The following is a 19,615-nucleotide window of genomic DNA, read 5'->3' as shown; positions in this document are numbered from 1 at the left end:
CCCAGTGCTCCCAGTTCAGCCCCCAGGCACAGCTGTCCTCAGCTCAGAGCTGGGATCAGAGCAGGAATCAACTCCTCATCTCTCACAGGTATGCAGTGGGAAGGAGGAGTCACACCTGGCCCCAGGGAACCTCCCCCTCCCAAAATCCCCCTCCCAAAATCCCCAAGGTGATGTGGTGTGAGGCCAGGGCAGCCTTCACCACGTGGAGTGCAGTTTGAGAGGGATGCAGGGATTTTCACCTGCCCAGGGTGGGATTTAGGGTGCTCCCCATGCTCTGGCCCTTCCTGAAGCTCTGAAGCCCCTCCTTGCCCAGAGCTGGCCCTTCCTGCTCACAGCTGGATGCTCAGCTCCTCTGCCCTTCCCCCAGGCTTTGCTCCAGCCTTATCCCACATCCATCAGAGCGAAAACAACCCCTCCTTATCCCCCCACCAAATCTCCCTCTCTGAAAGGGCTGATCAAACATCTCCACTTAGAAGTGGGCACAAAGCAGCTGTGGAGGATCCCAACAACCCCTCACAAAGCACCCATCCCTTTCCCCACCAGCTCCACTGCAGGAGGGGCCTGGCTCTGGGGGAAAGCCTCTCACAGCTCAGGTTTTCCCTGGCTGCCTGCAGCTCCTTCCCCAGCCACATCCAGGCTGTTCCCTCCCAGCAGGTACTTTCCTAGATTAAAAACCCTGCTCTCATCCCTTGGCCCGGTGCCCCAGAGCCTCGCACTTGTTTTCACTGACAGCCCCATCTTTTGTTGATTAAAATTCCTTTAAGTGCACCTGCTGGTTAATCCCATGCCCGAGCCAGGGATGCTGTCACTGTCCCCCCCCCACGGGGCCTTTCTGCCCTGCTCCCTCCCAGCTCTGTGTCCCCAGGTGCTCCATGTGTCTCCTTGGCTTCAAAAATAAAGCAAAGGAAATAAAAATGCTCTGGGAGGATGGGGGAAATGGTGATTTTTATTTGGGAAGAGAAAGGGGCTGGTGTCAGGGCATGCCAGGATCTGTCCTCATCCCTTGTCTCCCTTCTCCCACTTGGCTGGATTCACACCTAGAGGGATGGAGAGCCAAGGGACCTGGGCCAGCAGCAGAGTCGTGCCAAAAGCTCTGCAATCCAAGTCTTGCAGCTCCAAACAAGCGGTGGCACTGACAGAACCCCAAACCCTGCCAGCCTGGGCCGGGCATGCCTGGGACCGCCCAGAGCTGAGGATCATCAGTGCCAGGAGCACTGCCCAGCGAGGGGGAGGATGCCTGGGTCCAGAAAAGGTTTGGAATCCTCTGATAAACCGACCTTCCTGCTCCCCTTTGGCATTTCTGCCCCCTCCAGGAACTGTTGCTCTTGTCCCAGATTGCAAGGCAAGATGGATTCTATTTTTGTCTTCTGTTCATGGGCAGATTTCCTTATCTCTCCCACACCCACTCCTCCCTCAGGAGGGGACATCTGCTGATAACAGCCATTGAATGTCCCTGCATGGCTGATAAGAACTACAGCATCCCATTGGGAGATGTGAGCCCAGAGGGAGGAGCCAAGCATTCCTACCTGGATAGAATCTGGAGATTCTGGAACACCAGCACAGCTTCTGCACTGGATTGCCCAGAGGAGCAGCAGCTGCCTCTGCCCCTGGATCTTCAGAGGAAGAGACTGCACCTTTCTCCAGGATCCCTGCTCCAGCAGAACCAGCCCTGACACTGCAGGAGGGCTGAGCCACAATTCCAATGGTTCTGCTGCCCACACCCTGACCCACAGGGTGTCAGGCTGGGTTCTGACTCTGGCAGTGTTGGTTTGGTTTACTGCATTGTTTATTTTATCCTTTTCTTTTCTTCCCTAATAAAGAACTGTTATTCCTGCTCCCATATTTTTTGCCTGAGAGCCCCTTAATTTCAAATTTATAACAATTCAGAGGGAGGGGGTTTGCATTTTCCATTTCAGGGGAGGCTCCTGTCCCCTCAAGGTCACCTGAGGGTACCCTGGGCAGGTGCTGAGCTCTGCTGAGGTGTTCCAAGTGCTCCCTGTCCCTGACAGGTCCTGGTGATGCAGAGCCTGGCACACCCTGACCTGTTGGGGAAGATGGAACAGGAAAGCCTTATAAATATGATTGTCTGGCAAAAGATTTGGAGAATATGGAAACTAGAAGCGAGATTGAAATGAAAGCAAGCTTTGAGATCCCTCAGTTACTGAACAGCTGGAAAACAATGGTGTGGCCGGCTGAAGGTGATCCCCTTTTGATGGAACAACACCCTCTGCTTGCAGACAGGCCCAAGGGGCAGAGCAGACCCTACCCTTGGCAGAAGGGGCCCAAAGAGGAGTTTTTAGGGTTTAAAATGTAACACAGTGTGGTAATGTAATGATTCTTACAGGCTGTATGTAAATGCCATAGGATTTGTATCTTGTACTAGATTGGTTAGTGAGAATCAGAATATTCAACACAGAAGAAGATTTATGGTATTGTAACGGGAACCTCGCTCTCTTAACTTTTTTTACTCCCTTATGCTCTTACCCTTTTACTCTCTCACCCTCTCATCCTCTCTCCCCCTCTCTTCTCTCAGTCCTGCTCCAGCTGTGGCTGGCAGCTCCCAGCAGGGCCCTGCACCCAGGCCCTTTGCAATAACCCCAAGTTCCCAGCCCTGGCTGCAGAGATCTCTCCTCTCCATCCATCCCCACTCCTACCCCCCGACACCCCTACACTGACCAACACCCCTGACAGGACCTGGGGCATGCAGGGCTCAGCACACCCTGACCAAGGCCCCCTCTCAGCCAGCCCTGGCACCCAGCAGGGTCCCTGTGATCCATCCCTGGCACACTGGCAGCACCACAGGGCTCTCCCCAGGGCTCTGCAGGCCAGCAGGAAGCGAAGCCTCCTCTGGAAAGGCTCTCTCCCCTCTCTGTAATTGCTCTTTGGCCCCCTGCCACTGATCACTCACATTTGGGAATGTTTTCTTCCCAGTCTCTGGGCTCCTCTTCAGTTCCCTCACTGGTTTTAGCCATCCCAGGCTCTTCCCACACCACCACTCCCAAATAAAGGACCTCGTGTTGTTGTCAAAGGTGGAGCCCCAAAAGAGATGTCAGATCTCCAGAGGAGGTCTCAGATCTCCAGAGGAGGTGTCAGCTGCACCCCTCAGCTGATGGCAGCAGCGATTTGGAGCATCCAGGCTTGTGCCAGGTCCCTGCAGTTCTCCAAGGGCTCTAGGAGGGCACAGCCCCAAAAGGGTGTGAAAGATGAGCCCTGGAGTCAGGGATGAGGTCAGGGTGGCCCATGCAGCTCAGCAGGACCATCCTGGTGCTCCCTCTGACACCAAAGGTGGCCCCAGCAGTGCTGGTGTCTCCTCCCTGCTGGCCAGAGCTGGGGACAGCTCTGCAGGGCCTTCCCCAGCCAGGGATGTCACAGGGATGTCACAGGGATGTCACAGGGATGTCACAGGGAGGTCACAGGGATGTCACAGGGATGTCACAGGGATGTCACAGGGAGGTCACAGGGATGTCACAGGGATATCACGGGGATGTCACAGGAATGTCACAGGGATGTCACAGGGAGGTCACAGGGATGTCACAGGGATGTCACAGGGATGTCACAGGGAGGTCACAGGGATGTCACAGGGATATCACGGGGATGTCACAGGAATGTCACAGGGATGTCACGGGGAGGTCACGGGGAGGTCACGGGGATGTCACAGGGATGTCATGGGGAGGTCACAGGGATGTCACAGGGATGTCACAGAGATGTCACAAGGATGTCACAGGGATATCACAGGGATATCACAGGGATATCACAGGGATGTCACGGGGAGGTCACAGGGATGTCACAGGGATGTCACAGGGATGTCACAGGAATGTCACAGGGATATCACAGGAATGTCACAGGGATGTCACAGGGGTGTCACGGGGAGGTCACAGGGATGTCACAGGGATATCACAGGGATGTCACAGGAATGTCACAGGGATGTCACAGGGATATCACAGGGATATCACAGGGATATCACAGAGATGTCACAGGAATGTCACAGGGATGTCACAGGGATATCACAGGGATGTCACAGGAATGTCACAGGGATGTCACAGGAATGTCACAGGAATGTCACAGGGATGTCACAGGGATATCACAGGGATATCACAGAGATGTCACAGGGATGTCATGGGGATGTCACAGGGAGGTCATGGGGAGGTCACAGGGATGTCACAGGAATGTCACAGGAATGTCACAGGGATGTCACAGGAATGTCACAGGGATGTCACAGGAATGTCACAGGAATGTCACAGGGATGTCACAGGGATATCACAGGGATGTCACAGGGATGTCACGGGGAGGACACAGGGATGTCACAGGAATGTCACAGGAATGTCACAGGGATGTCACAGGAATGTCACAGGAATGTCACAGGAATGTCACAGGGATGTCACAGGGATATCACAGGAATGTCACAGGGATGTCACAGGAATGTCACAGGAATGTCACAGGGATGTCACAGGAATATCACAGGGATGTCACAGGAATGTCACAGGGATGTCACAGGAATGTCACAGGAATGTCACAGGAATGTCACGGGGATGTCATGAGGAGGTCATGAGGAGGTCATGAGGATGATTCTGCCCTGGGCTTTGCAGCGTGGGCTCCTCTCCAAGCTGTGTGGGAAAACAAGGAGCTCAGCCACCATATGGATCCCAGCATCCCAGAATGGTTTGGGTGGGAAGGGGCCTCAAAGCTCACCCAGTGCCACCCCTGCCATGGCAGGGACACCTTCACTAGCCCAGGTTGTTCCAAGCCCTGTCCAGCCTGGCCTTGGACACTCTCAGGGATCCAGGGGCAGCCACAGCTGCTCTGGGCACCTGTGCCAGGGCCTGCCCACCCTCACAGGGAAGAATTCCTTCCCAAAATCAAACTTAAATTTCCCATTTTTGGCTTTAAGTCATTGCCCCTTGTCCTCTCACTCTGGTTCCTGATGAACAGTCATCCTCTATCTTCCCTGTAGACCCTTCAGCTCCTGGAAGGGGCTCTGAGGTCTCCACACAACCTTCTCTTCTCCAGGCTGAACAGCCCCAGCCATCCCACCCTGTGTCCACAGGGGAGCTGCTCCAGTCCCTTTATCAAGCTCATGGCCTCTCCTGGACCTGCTCCAACAGTTCCACGTCCTTTTACTGATGGGGGCACCAGAGCTGGATGCAGCATTCCAGCTGGGATCTCACATGGGGGCAGCAGAGCTGGATGCAGCATTCCAGCTGGGATCTCACAAGAGCAGAGCAGGGAGGAAGAATCCCAGCCAGGGCCAGGTGGTGCTGGGGAAGCTGAGGGTCTCCAGTGTCACCCCCAGCTCTGTGCAGCTGCACTGGAGCTCCCTGAGGGCTCCTGTGCCTCCTTCCCACTGCAGGCCCTGGCTGTTGATGGCAGGTCCTGCTCAGTGACAGTGCCAGGGCTGTTCCCTCCCTCGAGGTTATCCAGGCATCATCCAGGCAATTCCATGGCCAAAATCCCCATTCCTACCTCCAGGGACAGCCAGGGCTGGCACAGGACTCCCTGGGCACACAGAGGGCAGTGGAATTTTGCTTTAAACATCACCCCCAGCTCCTGCTCATGAGTTCAACCCTGCAGACCCAACACAGCTCCAAAAACTCCTCCTTTCCCACAAAATAAGGTCTCGTTCTCCATGGAGAGCCAGAGGCAAGGAGGCAGGAGGGGTAGGGGAGCTGACTCAGCTCATGGATGACTTTATTGGAACTCTACACGTTGGACAGGCATGCGCACAGGACAGACGGACAGGAGTAGTATTGCCTTGGTCACAGAGATATGGAACAGCGTTGGAAGGACCCTGACCCCTCCAGGGATCCCCACACCTCGCTCTCCTATTGCTTCCATCCCCATCCCTGCACCCCAACCCCTCCTCTGGGCCCCCCCGTGCCCCTGGGACCAGCACCCGTGGGAGGGGGCCATGGTGGCACCCAGAGCAGAGCCTGTGGCACCCTGGAGTGGCACCCAGGATGGAACCTGTGGCACCCTGGAGTGGGATCCAGAGCAGAGCCTTTAACACCCTGGAGTGGCACCCTCAGTGGAGCCTTTGGCACCCTGGAGTGGCACCCAGAGTGGAGCCCTTGGCACCCTGAGGTGGCACCCAGAGCAGAGCTTTTGGCACCCTGGAGTGTCACCAAGAGCGGAGCCTTTGTCACCCTGGAGTGGCACCCAGAGCAGAGCTTTTGGCACCCCAGAGTGGCACCCTCAATGGAGCCTGTGGCACCCCAGAGTGGCACCCGGAGCAGAGCTTTTGGCACCCCAGAGTGGCACCCTCAGTGGAGCCTGTGGCACCTGGGGTGGCACCTGCAGAGGAGCCTTTGTCACCCTGGAGGGGCACCCAGAGTGGAGCTTTTGTCCCCCTGGAGTGCCTGGAGGAGGTCCCAGTGTCCGTGTGATGCCGGAGGGGTCAGGGCACGGTGCAGAGATGCCCTGGTGAGCAGCTGGATCTCCAGATGTGCAGGGTGAGGTGCAGCCAGAAGCGTGGGCAGGGGAGGGGGCAGCCCAGGGGGTGCAGGGGCAGCGTGGCCGTGGCAGGGCTGGCACCAGGAAGGGGAATGGGGCTGTCCCCAACCTCCCCCCAGCCCTGCTGCTCTGTGGCACCTCTTGGGGGGACCCAGCTGCCAACACCCCCAGGGGATGGAGCTTTGGGGAGAGAAAGCTCCTTGGGAAGGGCAGCCCTGGAGGAATGCATGTCCCAGCCCTGGGGAGAGCATCCCTGGGGGAATGCATGTCCCAGCCTTGGGGAGAGCATCCTTGGGCTTTGGGGAGCGCATCTCCCTTGGGAAGAGCATCCCTGGGGGAATGCATGTCCCAGCTTTGGGGAGAGCATCCCTGGGCTTTGAGGAGAGCATCCCTGGGGGAATGCATGTCCCAGCCTGGGGCAGAGCATCCCTGGGCTTTGGGGAGGACATTCCTGGGGGAATGCATGTCCCAGCCTTGGGGAGAGCATCCCCTGGTCTCAGGGAGAGCATCCCTGGGGGAATACATGTCCCAGCCTTGGGGAGAGCATCCCTGGGCTTTGGGGAGGACATTCCTCAGCCCTGGGGAGAGCATCTCCCTTGGGAAGAGCATCCCTGGAGGAATGCATGTCCCAGCTTTGGGGAGAGCATCCCTGGGCTTTGGGGAGAGCATCCCTGGGCTTTGAGGAGAGCATCCCTGGGGGAATGCATGTCCCAGCCTTGGGGAAAGCATCCCTGGGCCTTGGGGAGAGCATCCCTGGGGGAATGCATGTCCCAGCCCTGGGGAGAGCATTCCTGGGCTTTGGGGAGGACATCCCTGGGGGAATGCATGTCCCAGCTTTGGGGAGAGCATCCCTGGGCTTTGGGGAGAGCATCCCTGGGCTTTGGGGAGGACATTCCTGGGGGAATGCATGTCCCAGCCTGAGGGAGAGCATCCCCTGGTCTCAGGGAGAGCATCCCTGGAGGAATGCATGTCCCAGGCTTGGGGAAAGCATCCCTGGGCTTTGGGGAGAACATCCCTGGAGGAATGCATCCTTCAGCCTTAGGAAGAGCATCCCCTGGCCCCAGGGAGAGCCTCCTCCCACCTTGGGGAGGGATCCCCTGGGGAAGGCATCCCTGGCCAGGGCACTGCCTGCAGCCAGCTGGGGCTCAGGAGAAGGTGACCACCTCACCCTGGGGGTAACTGGCAGCGAGGGTGTCCTGGCAGGAATCTGCAATTAAAGACATAAACATTAAACACAGAATTAGAGATTTGCTTCCATGAGGTGTGTAGGGGGAGAAATAGGAGAGGGAGAGGGACACTGAGCTTCCAGGGGACCCCAGAGTAACCACAAAGTAAAGGGGGCTTTTTCAGAGGGTTAAAATGCTGCTGTTGCATCTGCAAGTCAGGGAAAAATGGTTTCAAAAAGCCTCAGGATGGTGGCAGAGATGGAGACTTGGGAAATGATTCTCCATGAGAAAGCATGCATGGAATCAGGGTGATTTTGAGGGTACAAATGAAAAGCAGGGGGAAAAGCATCGCCCTCACCACATCCCTGTCAATCCTCTCCTCCCAGAAAGCTGCTCTTGCCCAAAACCTCCCAAGCCAACCCCAAACCAGATGTCCCAAAGCCAAGCCTGGTGCATTAATCTCTCTGTGTTTTTTTCTTCTCCCTCTCTCCCTCTCATTTGTTATCATTGAATTAATTATCATTGATTGGAGCTCTGAGTCACCCCCCGCCTCTCCCCATGTGCCAGGGCCCAGTTTCCAGGCAAGGGGCTGTCAGGCAGGGAGACAGCTCCTGATCCACCTGATAAACCATGGAATTTTGCTTTAAACCTCACCCCCAGCTCCTGCTCGTGAGTTTGACCCAACACAGCTCCAAAAACTCCTCCTTTCCCACAAAATAAAGGTTTCCTTCTCCATGGAGCAGCACTGGGTGAGCAATGCCCAGGCATGGAGGCTTTTCAAACCTCACATCCCATAAAACTCCCAGGGATGGAAGGAGTTTTCCTCCCTGAGCTGCCAGGAGAGCTCCCCACCTCCAAAGCCAAAACAGTTTGGGGACCCAACAACAATCCCCTGCAGCAATCTGGGGACCAGCAGTGCCCACACAGGCAGCAGCTGCTGAAAAAGACCCCAGCTCTTGCTTCAGTCACTCCTGCAAGCAGCTAAAAGCTCTTGGCAGGGTTTGTGTCCTGCTAGAAACATTCCCCATCAGGTCGATTGATTTACCAGGGGCACGACTTGGCTTTTAACTCCCATCTCCTCCTCCCTGTTCAAAGCCATTTTGTGTGTGAGCTTGAGACCTGCTGCCCACAGCCTCCAGGGACCTGCCTTGGAAAGCAGCTTCCCAGCCTAGGAAAGAAATTAGCACGACTAAAAATAAATAACAACAGCCCAGATTTTTTATTTTTTTTTTTTTTTGTCCCCCAGACAAAGGCACCATGAGCAAACAGCCCTCCTGTCTTGGCTTCTGGGTGCCAGCTCTGTTCTGCTCTCACCCTCACAGCCCCTCAGTGATGTGCTGCCCTTTCCTCAAGCCTATTTTTGGCTGCAGATCTGCCACCACCCTGCACAGAGTGCTGCCCTGAGCCAGGCAGGCTGCTGGGCACAGCCTGGCACAGCTCAGCTCCAAATACCCCCAGGTTTGCTGTGCTGCTCTCAGAGCCATCCCCCCCAGATTTCCCCTCATGGGGAGTTCACCCAGTCCTGCCCTCTCACTGGGAGCATCTCCTCAAGCAGCCTGAAGTGCTGCTGGGGGGGCTGCCAGCTGTGCCAGCTGTGCCAGCTGTGCCAGCTGTGCCAGCACAATGTTTGGGTTGGCCCCACTCTGCTCTGCTCTGGCACAGAAGCCCTGAGGAGGAGGATTTGGGGGTGTTGGAGCAGCTCAGCATTCCCCAGCCACGTGTGCTGGACCCCCAGGTGATCCCCCAGCCTGGGCAGGAGGGCAGGGGGGGGACTCTGCCCTGCTCAGGGGAGAGCCCACCTGCAGAGCTGGCCCAGCCCTGGCTCCAGCATCAGGAGCATTTGGAGCCCCTCTGATCTGGAGCCAGGCTGGGAGAGCTGGGGGTGCTCACCTGGAGAGGAGAAGGCTCCAGAGAGAGCTCAGAGCCCCTGCCAGGGCCTGAAGGGGATCCAAGAGAGCTGGAGAGGGACTTTGGAGAAGGGGGAATGGCTGCCCACTGCCAGAGGGCAGGGATGGATGGGATATTGGGCAGGAATTGTTCCCTGGCAGGGTGGGCAGGCCCTGGCACAGGTGCCCAGCCCCAACCCCCTGGGGCTGCCCCTGGATCCCTGGCAGTGCCCAAGGCCAGGCTGGACAGGGCTGGGAGCAGCCTGGGATGGTGGAAGGTGTCCCTGCCATGGCAGGAGCTGGAATGGGATGGAATTTAAGGTCCCTTCCTACCCAAACAATTCCCTGACTCTGTGATTACTTTTGCACATCCACCAGGACACATCCCCTGCTCCACAGGTGAGGGACACATTCCTATAACACACCCAATGCTCATCCCTGCATTCCTGCTCAATGCCATCTCCCTGCCAGGAACGAGACCCAGCACACCCATCCCATCCCATCCCATCCCATCCCACCCCACCCCATCCCATCCCATCCCATCCCATCCCACCCCATCCCATCCATCCCATCCCATCCCATCCCATCCCATCCCATCCCATCCCATCCCACCCCATCCCATCCCATCCCATCCCATTCCTTCTCATCCTATCCCATCCCATGGATCCCATCCCATCCCATCCCATCCCATCCCATCCCACCCCATCCCATCCCATCCCATCCCATTCCTTCTCATCCTATCCCATCCCATGGATCCCATCCCATCCCATCCCATCCCATCCCATCCCATCCCATCCCATCCCATCCCATCCCATCCCATCCCATTTCCATGCTGCCATGCCCCCACAATCACTGCACACTCCTTGATGTTATTTTTTAAAGCCATTTTCGGGCTTGGGCAGGGGCAGCTGAACTCCTGTGGATTTATGCAGTTTCTTGGGAATAAATCCAACAACTTGGCTTTCTCTTGGTGCCTTTAGCCTGGAATGTGAGCAGGTGCCCTGGCCCTGCCTGTCCTACAGAGGAGGAAGTGTCACCCCCTTCCTAGGAGCTCACAGATCCTTTCTGAGCCCCCATTTACCTTTTCCATGGGTAAAATGTTGGGCTCAGTTGCCCGGGTGGAGGTAAGGAAGTAACAGACTGGGAGCTGGGAGGCTCCTATTTATAAGCTCCTCTGCATCCTATTTTGCATCTGCCTCTGCTCTCCCTGTTCCTCCTCAGCACGGGCAAGCCATGGGGTTGCTATTTATTTTCTGTTTTTCTTTATTGTCATCAAATAAGCAGTGAGGATTTTTCCTGGCAGAGCTGAGGAAGCCAGGAACAGGCTCCTTCTGGGTAGAGCAATTACTCTCCTGACATCTTCACCTCCTGCCCGCCTGCCTGACAGGCCTTTCTATTTCCTCAGCTCTCTCAGGCATCTCCCAAGAAGCAGAGCAGTTGTTGCAACAATAAAAATTAATACTTTGCAAGCAAGCTGGGATCATGGTGCAGCCTCCACGCAATGCTGGACTGTGAGACTTCCAGGGGGAAAAGAGAAGGAAGGAGCTGAGGCTGGGGCAGGGAGCTGCTCCCAAATCTCCCTGAGCCAAAGGCTGCTCTGGTTTGGCTCCTTGCACAGGGGTGGGTGGTCACAGGGACTCAATCTTTGCCCCAAAGTGCTGACCCATGTCCCAAAGTGGGCAGAGGAATGTGAGGACCCCAGCAGGGCAGCCTGGTATCACCCAGCCCCTATGGAGTGTTCCAGGCCAGGCTGGGCAGAGCTTGGAGCAGCCTGGTCTAGAGGAAGCTGTCCCATGGCCCTTCCAAGCCAACCATTCCATGGCTCCATCATCTCTGGTCTCATCCCCACTGCTGAGCACCACACGTGTCCCCATGGTGGGGAGAGGGACACGGGGCACTGGAGATCTGTGGGGTCCCACACTGCTGAGCACCCCACTGTCCCTGGGAGGGTGGGGAACAGGACAGATGGCCCAGAGCAGCTGGGGCTGCCCCTGGATCCCTGGCAGTGCCCAAGGCCAGGCTGGATGGGGCTTGGAGCAGCCTGGGATGGTGGAAGGTGTCCCTGCCATGGCAGGAGCTGGAATGGGATGGAATTTAAACTCCCTTCCTACCCAAACAATTCCCTGACTCTGTGATTACTTTTGCACATCCACCAGGACACATCCCCTGCTCCACAGGTGAGGGACACATTCCTATAACACACCCAATGCTCATCCCTGCATTCCTGCTCAATCCCATCTCCCTGCCAGCACACCCATCCCATCCCATCCCATCCCATCCCATCCCATCCCATCCCATCCCATCCCATCCCATCCCATGGATCCCATCCCATCCCATCCCATCCCATCCCATCCCATCCCATCCCATCCCATCCCATTTCCATGCTATCATGTCCCACAATCACTGCACACTCCTTGATGTTATTTTTTTTTAAATCCATTTTCGGGCTCGGGCAGGGGCAGCTGAACTCCTGTGGATTTATGCATTTTTTTGGGAATAAATCCAACAATTTGGCTTTCTCTTGGTGCCTTTAGCCTGGGCTGGAACGTGAGCTCCCAGCAGATCCCTAAACACAGATAAGTCCTGCGAGGATATTCAGGGGAAGTATCGTATATTCCTGCTCTATTCTTGTCCTCTTCTCCAGGCTGCCAATTTTGGCCAGTGTTTGAGATAAAAACCTGGCCTCCAGAGATATTTACAGGTCTGCTCTGATCCACTACAGCTCCTCTTCTAATCTTACCCAGGGATTAACCTGTGCTAAGTCGCCCCCAGAACCAACCCAGACCCCACCTAAAAATAACAACAAGCTGTTTTCTCCCTCTGCATCCCCCAAATCCTGCTCAGGAGAAGGCGGGGAGGAAGAGGGACAAGATGCGGTGGCTTTTTCAGCAGTTTGGTGCCTCCCACTGAAATCCCTCCATCTCCCTTTCGGGGCTGGGCTGTTTTAGAGGAGCTTTTTGCACATTAGTCATCCCTTCTCCAGGGTTGCATAACGCCCCAGCTAAAAATTGCATCCTGCCAGCTCCGTGGCAGTTCCTGCCCAACCCTCCTGGCTCTGGTGGGGATGAGATTTTGGGGGTCCACCAAAGGTTTTCCACCCCAAGAAACCACTCTGGCCTTGGAGCTGAGGGTGGGATCTGCTGGGATCTGTGGCTGCTCTGGGTTTAATCCTCTACCTCCAAGAGACTCAAACCCTAAAGTCTGAGCACCTTGATCTGATTCTTCTGCAAAACCAGGGTTTCACACTTGGCTCATCCCCAAAGTCAGCTCATGACCTTGGATAAATCATTTCTGACCCAAACATCACTGAAGGCATGGAGGGTGGCCTTGCCTCTGATAGGGGCTGGGGATATTCCAGCTCCTCCTGCTTCCAGAGGGAAGAATGAGCCAGGGAAGCACCTGCATGGTGCTGCTGTTCCCAGCCCTTTGCCCAGTTCATGGAATTTTGGGGGGTTCATGAACCTGCCCTGTTTCCCCTCCATGTGCTGCAGGAACCCAAGGAATGCAGCTGCACCCAACACACACCCAGGTGCTGCTGGTGAGGGATGGATCAGCACCAGAGCCCAGGATGGCACATCCTGAGCACAGGATGGATGCAGCTCATCCCAATTCCTCCCCAAATCCACAACGATTCTGCCTCCAGCACCAGCTCCTGTCATCCATCCCCAAGATCCAGCCCAAGGCACCAAATTCTTCTCTTTTCTGCTTCCCTTTGGCTCCTGCACAGCTGGGACAGGGAGGGAGGGAAGAGGAAGAGGAAGAGGAAGAGGAAAGGAAAGGAAAGGAAAGGAAAGGAAAGGAAAGGAAAGGAAAGGAAAGGAAAGGAAAGGAAAGGAAAGGAAAGGAAAGGAAAGGAAAGGAAAGGAAAGGAAAGGAAAGGAAAGGAAAGGAAAGGAAAGGAAAAAGAGGGAGGGAGGGAGGGAGGGAGGGAAGGAAGGAAGGAAGGAAGGAAGGAAGGAAGGAAGGAAGGAAGGAAGGAAGGAAGGAAGGAAGGAAGGAAGGAAGGAAGGAAGGAAGGAAGGAAGGAAGGAAGGAAGGAAGGAAGGAAGGAAGGAAGGAAGGAAGGAAGGAAGGAAGGATAAACTCAGAGAGGTTTGGATATGTGCTGGCTGCTCCTCCTGGGATCTCCTCCTCCACACCAAGGGAAACTGAGGCACGGGAAACCTGCTGTGGAGCAGGAGGGTCCTGGTTGTGGGATCTGCCAAAATCCATCCCAGCTTCCTTCAGGTGCAGGGACCATGGAATCACAGAATCCTTAAAGTTGGAAAAGAGCTCCAAGATCATCAAGTCCAACCTCACCATTCCCTGAGCACCAGATCCAGTTTGGCCATGATGGAGGGGAAGGGTCTGACCCCAGAAAAGCTCCTGGGGCTCTTTGCTCTTCAAACACATCCAAATCTAAGCTCTCTTCCCCAGAAAAGTCCCCGGGCTCCAGCCCTGACGTGCTCAGAGTGAGGGAAGAGGCCAAGAGAGCACCGAGGGGGACTCAAGAGCAGGGCTGCATACCCCAAACCAGCCCCTTGCAGCCACCAAACCCCTCCAGGGAGGCTGAGCTGGACAAACTGAAATGAGCCAGAGATCAGGGAGTGAAGGGTTCGTTCTAGTTCAGGAAGACGCCTGAGATAATCCAAAATCATCCCAAAAACCGATACAGGTGAGCAAAAACCAGCAGTTCCACAGGGAGTTTGACTCTCCTGCCTCATCCTCACAGGGATGGGGAGAGCCTGGCTCAAACCCAGCTCCCATTCCCATGGAATGCTCTGGAATCACCACCTCATGTCCACCCCAAACAAGGATTCATCCCCTATCTATTTAGGCATCATTTTGCCTCAAATCTCTCTCTCAAATCCACACCAGCAGCAGCTTTGCCAGGGACCTTTATTCCTCTTGCCACCACTTCCCAGCTCCTCATGGGAGTATCCATACCTAATATCCCAGCCTCTGTGTGCTCCCTGACCCCTCTCCCAGGGCCCTCCAGCCTCCAGGGGATCTCAAGGCTGGTTTCCAAGGCCCTCAGGCCCATCCTAAGGTTGGAAGGAAAAAGAATGTAGGATTTAGGCAGAAAAAGGCACAAAACAAGAGGGGAACCACTGCTGGGCAGGGAATAGAGGTTTATTCATCTGTTGCCTCCAGAAACTTGAGGCTGCTTTTAAAAAAACCAAACAAAATAAAACCTAAAAATATATGAATTCAGCCATTCCCAGCACAATGAGATATAATTTCATGAGTCAACTTGTCCTCCTTGTGTTTCCACCACCCTTTAGCCCAACACAAACGGCCCACGGGAGGGAGGGCTCGACACCAGAGGGAATTACAGGGTTTATTTAGGATGAATAAGGTTTCAAAGAGGGGGAAAACCACCCCAACACCTCCTCCAGGACCTGTCCATCCACATGGGCACCAGACAAGCTCAGTGGAGACGTGATGGAGGAACTGGAGGGGGTCAGAACCAGCTCGTGGGGGATGGAGATGTCCCAGCTGGGGCTGCTCGGCGTGGTGGGGAGCAGAGGGACCCCCGAGGTCCTTTAGAGGATGGAGGGCACGGGGGAGCAGGGGTGCTGCAGGGAGCAGGGGGAGCTGCAGCGGGAGGCCAGCGGAGCCCGGCGCGCCGCTCCTCCGTCTATGCTGCTCAGGCTCCGCGACTTTCCACAGCCTCGGGGAAGAAAACAGACAGGTTAGAGCCCAGCAGCCTCCTGAGCAAAGCTGGCAGCACCAGGCTGAGCCCCACAACCCCGAGCAAACCCCCTTAAAAAAATTCAGGAAGGGATTTTTGGGGACAAGCAATGCTCAGGCTCCATGACTTTCCACAGCCTCGGGGAAGAAAACAGACAGGTTAGAGCCCAGCAGCATCCTGAGCAAAGCTGGCAGCACCAGGCTGAGCCCCACAACCCCGAGCAAATTCCCTTAAAAAAATTCAGGAAGGGATTTTTGGGGACAAGCAATGCTCAGGCTCCATGACTTTCCACAGCCTCGGGGAAGAAAACAGACAAGTTAGAGCCCAGCAGCCTCCTGAGCAAAGCTGGCAGCACCAGGCTGAGCCCCACAACCCCAAGCAAACCCCCTTAAAAAAAAATTCAGGAAGGGATTTTTGGGGACAAGCAGCTCCTGCAGAGCTTCCCACGCCCTTCACGGCCAAATCCAGGGCTCGGAGTCATCAATGAGAGACCAAATTGCTCTTGGAGGGTGTTGGGTTTTTGTTTCCCAAATTGCTCTGAATGAGGAATGAGTCTGGGGATTTTGTGGGCTGAAGCAGACGGGGAAAAGCAGCAGAACTCAAACAAATATGGGATTTGGAAGGAGTGATTCCCCCAGCTCTGGTTTTTACACCCCTGTAGCAGCAGGCTGCTGCTGACACCTTTCTGTGTGCAAAGGAGCAGGTAGACATGCTCATTCTTTTCCATAAAAAATGCATTAAAGAGCAAATATTTCTGTTTCTTTAGGCATGGGGACACTTCACACTCCCCCAAAAAGCCAGGAATTTCTCCAGCTTTTATTGAACAAGGAAATGTTCTCGCAGGTCAAAAGCCACTTTTCTTGCTGGGAAGACACAAAGTCTTTGCACTGAAAATTGGATTTTTAGATCCACAAAGCACCACTGCTAAGGATGAGTCTGTTCCCTGGATCTGCTGCCAAACCACGGAAAATTAATGATGCTCCCAGCTGTGATGAGCCCAGTGTCCCTGTGCCTGGACCTTCCCTGGGAGCACCTGGCTGAGCAAACCCAGCCAAGCCTGAGCCTTCCCAAGGCACCAGCGAGATCCAGGGAAAGCAAGGAGGACCAGGGAAGCAGCCTTTGTGTGGGGGGAGCAGAGGGAGGCAGCTCCTGACAGCAGAAAAACAAGGTGATGGATGGCTCCTTCAGCAGTGCCAGGCTTGGAATCCCTCCCTGTGTCCCAGCCCAGGAGTTCGTGGCACATCTCTGGGCTCTGCTGGTTTGGGCTCGGACCAGGGATCAAGACCCACAGCAGAACAGTCCCAGCATCACCCTCACACACCCCCAAGGGGGTGCTGAGACAGGAGCATCACCTGGGAAAGGCTCCAGAGCACTCACTACCTCTGCAAATCTGGGGCTTGTCCCCTTTTTTGGGTTTTTCCCAGCGCCAGCAGGGATTCTCCCACCCCTCAGCCCCCTGAGGACACTCAGCTGCTCCAGCTCTTCAGCAGAGGCAGGTCCAGAGGGCAGAGGGGCCTGCCTAAACCTGTTGCTGACTCCAGCAAAGCTTTCCCTCCCTGCAGTGGAAGCAGGAGCAGCAGCAGGCCTGAGCAGAAGAGCAATTTCCTTATTTATTCTTGGCACGGATGCACCCAGAGAGAGAGGAGGGAACGAGCACAGCCCTGAGCTGGGGGGAGTTTCCCACCCACAGCAGCTGGTGCAAAGACCACCCTGCTCCCCACAACACTCCCAAAAACTCGTTTTTCCTTCTCCTTGCTCTTTTCCTGGGTGTGCTGAGGCTCTTGGAGGAGCTCATGTGTTTCCCTGAGTGTGGGAAGCAGCTGTGCTGAAATCCAAGCGTTCCCTGAAAGTTTGGGGTAACTCCAGGACCCAAACAGCCCCATCAGGAGGTGTTATGGGGTCAGGGTTTGCTGGGAGCTGCCAGCAAGGCAGGGCTGTGCTGATGGGGTTTATGGGGTTTATGGGGTGGGCTTTGTCTCTCACTCCAAACTCTGAACAGAAAAGGTGCAAACAGGCACAGAAACAGGGTCAAAATCCCACTGCTCACTCTGAATATGTTTCAACCATCACATTATGGGGCAGAACTTCATAAAGATGTTTGATTTCCCCAGGGATCCTCAGCAATGGAGCACCAGGGGCAAACCTGCCCCAAGCCCAACACTTCATTCTCCCCATCAATTTATCCCAAGCCACACTTGCAGGAGCACCTGGGAAGGAGCTCAAGACTCAGTCCCTCAAGGCTGTCGCGGTCTCCCACCAGACCCAGGGCCAGATTAAAGCCACAAGTGGACAAGGGGGTTGTGCTCTGCTGATTGCCACAGCTGATAAACAGAGCTGGTGCCCCAGTAACTCACCCTGGGGCTACCCAGAGTCCCTGGAATTGTTCTAGGAACTTTAGGAATAGGTTTGCTGCCAATAAAAGAGTGCTGGGTGACCCCAAGGCTGCCTGCAGCTCTGAGTGTTCACACAGGCACAGGCTGGGAGCTGTGCCAGAGGGATGGGGTAGAGCAGGGAGGCAGCAAAGCCCCGGAAGGTGCTGCTGCTGGGGACAGGGGCCTGGCACTCAGATCCTGTGGGGCTGGGGACAGACAGAGGCCTGGTACTCAGCTCCTGTGGGGCTGGGGACAGACAGAGGCCTGGCACACAGATCCTGTGGGGCTGGGGACAGACAGAGGCCTGGCACTCAGCTCCTGTGGGGTTGGACAGACAGAGGCCTGGCACACAGATCCTGTGGGGCTGGACAGACAGAGGCCTGGCACACAGATCCTGTGGGGCTGGGACAGACAGAGGCCTGGCACACAGATCCTGTGGGGTTGGGACAGAGAGAGGCCTGGCACACAGCTCCTGTGGGGTTGGGGACAGACAGAGGCCTAGCACACAGATCCTGTGGGGTTGGGACAGACAGAGGCCTGGCACACAGATCCTGTGGGGTTGGGACAGACAGAGGCCTGGCACACAGATCCTGTGGGGTTGGGACAGACAGAGACCTGGCACTCAGCTCCTGTGGGGCTGGGGACAGACAGAGGCCTGGCACTCAGCTCCTGTGGGGTTGGGGACAGGGCCTGGCACTCAGCTCCTGTGGGGTTGGGGACAGACAGAGGCCTGGCACTCAGCTCCTGTGGGGTTGGACAGACAGAGGCCTGGCACTCAGCTCCTGTGGGGTTGGGACAGACAGAGGCCTGGCACACAGATCCTGTGGGGTCATGTCCCTATGCAAATATTGGCTGGTCCTCAGTCTCCCCCAGCCAGGCAACTCCAGGGGAGGCTCCCATGAGTGTTCCCAGCTTGATCCCATCCCACATGCTCAGGCCATTTGGGACTCACAGCCCTGCACTGACACCAACAGTGAAAATCAGCTGCACCATGCTCTACAGAGCCAAAATTTGCTGCTGTGCCATGTTAATGTGCTGATAAAGGAGCTGGAGTGTTTTAAGACACACACAGATGTGGCACTTGGGGCCATGGGTTAGTGGCCAGGTGCTGGGGGAAGGTTGGACTCGTAGAGCTCTTTTCCAGCCCAGGTGATTCCATGGTTCCACCCTCACCAGTCTCACTGGCTGGACTCTCCCTGCCTCCATGTCCCTCCATCCAAGCAGAGGACAGGGCTCTCATGCCAAGGCAGCCCCATGGCAGGTGTCTGAGCCAGCAGGACACGTTTTTGGGAAGGGCTGAGCAGGACCCCAGTGCTGAGGGGAGATAAAGGCTCTGAAGCCATCCCTGGCAGCCAGGGAGCAGAGCAACACCACTGCAGGCAGCCACAGGAGCAAGAAACACATTCCACACAGGAATCCACAGCTCAATCTGCTCCAGGCTCAGGTCCAAGGGCAGGAGCAGCTCCTCTCTGAGCTGCCCCAACAAGACCAACCCAGAGTTGGGGTTAAACCACGATGGATGCTGAGATCTGCAGCTCATTCCCAAAGCAGCTCCCTCCCCTGATTTCCACAGCTTGCACAGACACCAGTACCTGTCCCAGGATCTGACAGATGGCCATCAGAGAGTCGGGCTCAGAACCAAGCTCATCTCAATTTGCAGAGCTGCCAACATCCCAGTACCAGAACAAACAGCCTCAGCAGGAGATAAATCAGGACCAAGGCAAGAGGCGCCTCTGCGGCTCCCAAGGGATTTTGGCTGGAGGCTGCTTCATCCCCTGGTCACCTCTGGCCATCTCTGGCCATCTCTGGTCACCTCTGGCCATCTCTGGTCACCTCTGGCCACCTCTGGCCATCTCTGGTAATCTCTGGTCACCTCTGGTCATCTCTGGTCACCTCTGACCATCTCTGGTAATCTCTGGTCACCTCTGGTCATCTCTGGACACCTCTGGCCATCTCTGGTCACCTCTGACCATCTCTGGTCATCTCTGGTCACCTCTAACCATCTCTAGTCATCTCTGGACACCTCTGGCCATCTCTGGTCATCTCTGGTCACCTCTGGTCACCCAAGGC

At 55.8% G+C, this 19,615-nt stretch overlaps 1 protein-coding gene and 1 long non-coding RNA gene across 6 annotated transcripts in view; both read right to left on the bottom strand.

Annotated features, from left to right (window-relative positions):
* Positions 1–926: 926 nt before the first annotated feature.
* On the bottom strand, positions 927–4,016 carry LOC139601347 (uncharacterized). Its single transcript, XR_011682877.1, has 2 exons — positions 2,690–4,016; positions 927–2,042 (listed from the first exon to the last, which is right to left on the bottom strand). It is a non-coding gene; the product is annotated as an uncharacterized lncRNA (long non-coding RNA).
* A 1,636-nt stretch (positions 4,017–5,652) lies between these two features.
* The window catches only part of KCNC4 (potassium voltage-gated channel subfamily C member 4), a 28,312-nt gene continuing 14,349 nt past the window's right edge, over positions 5,653–19,615 (bottom strand). For 2 of the 5 annotated variants that reach the window (XM_071450317.1, XM_071450321.1), the window contains exon 5: positions 14,591–15,152. In XM_071450317.1, coding sequence (XP_071306418.1) covers positions 15,025–15,152 — 128 coding nt within the window. In that variant the 3' untranslated portion in view covers positions 14,591–15,024. The other 3 variants (XR_011682876.1, XM_071450320.1, XM_071450318.1) reach the window with 3 other exon arrangements.

This window comes from Agelaius tricolor, unplaced genomic scaffold (genome assembly GCF_023055355.1).
Source record: "Agelaius tricolor isolate 1412-34295 unplaced genomic scaffold, bAgeTri1.0.p SCAF_30, whole genome shotgun sequence".
Taxonomy (NCBI): Eukaryota; Metazoa; Chordata; class Aves; order Passeriformes; family Icteridae; genus Agelaius; species Agelaius tricolor.
Note: the sequence above shows the minus strand (reverse complement) of the source record. Positions and strands in the feature narration are given on the sequence as shown.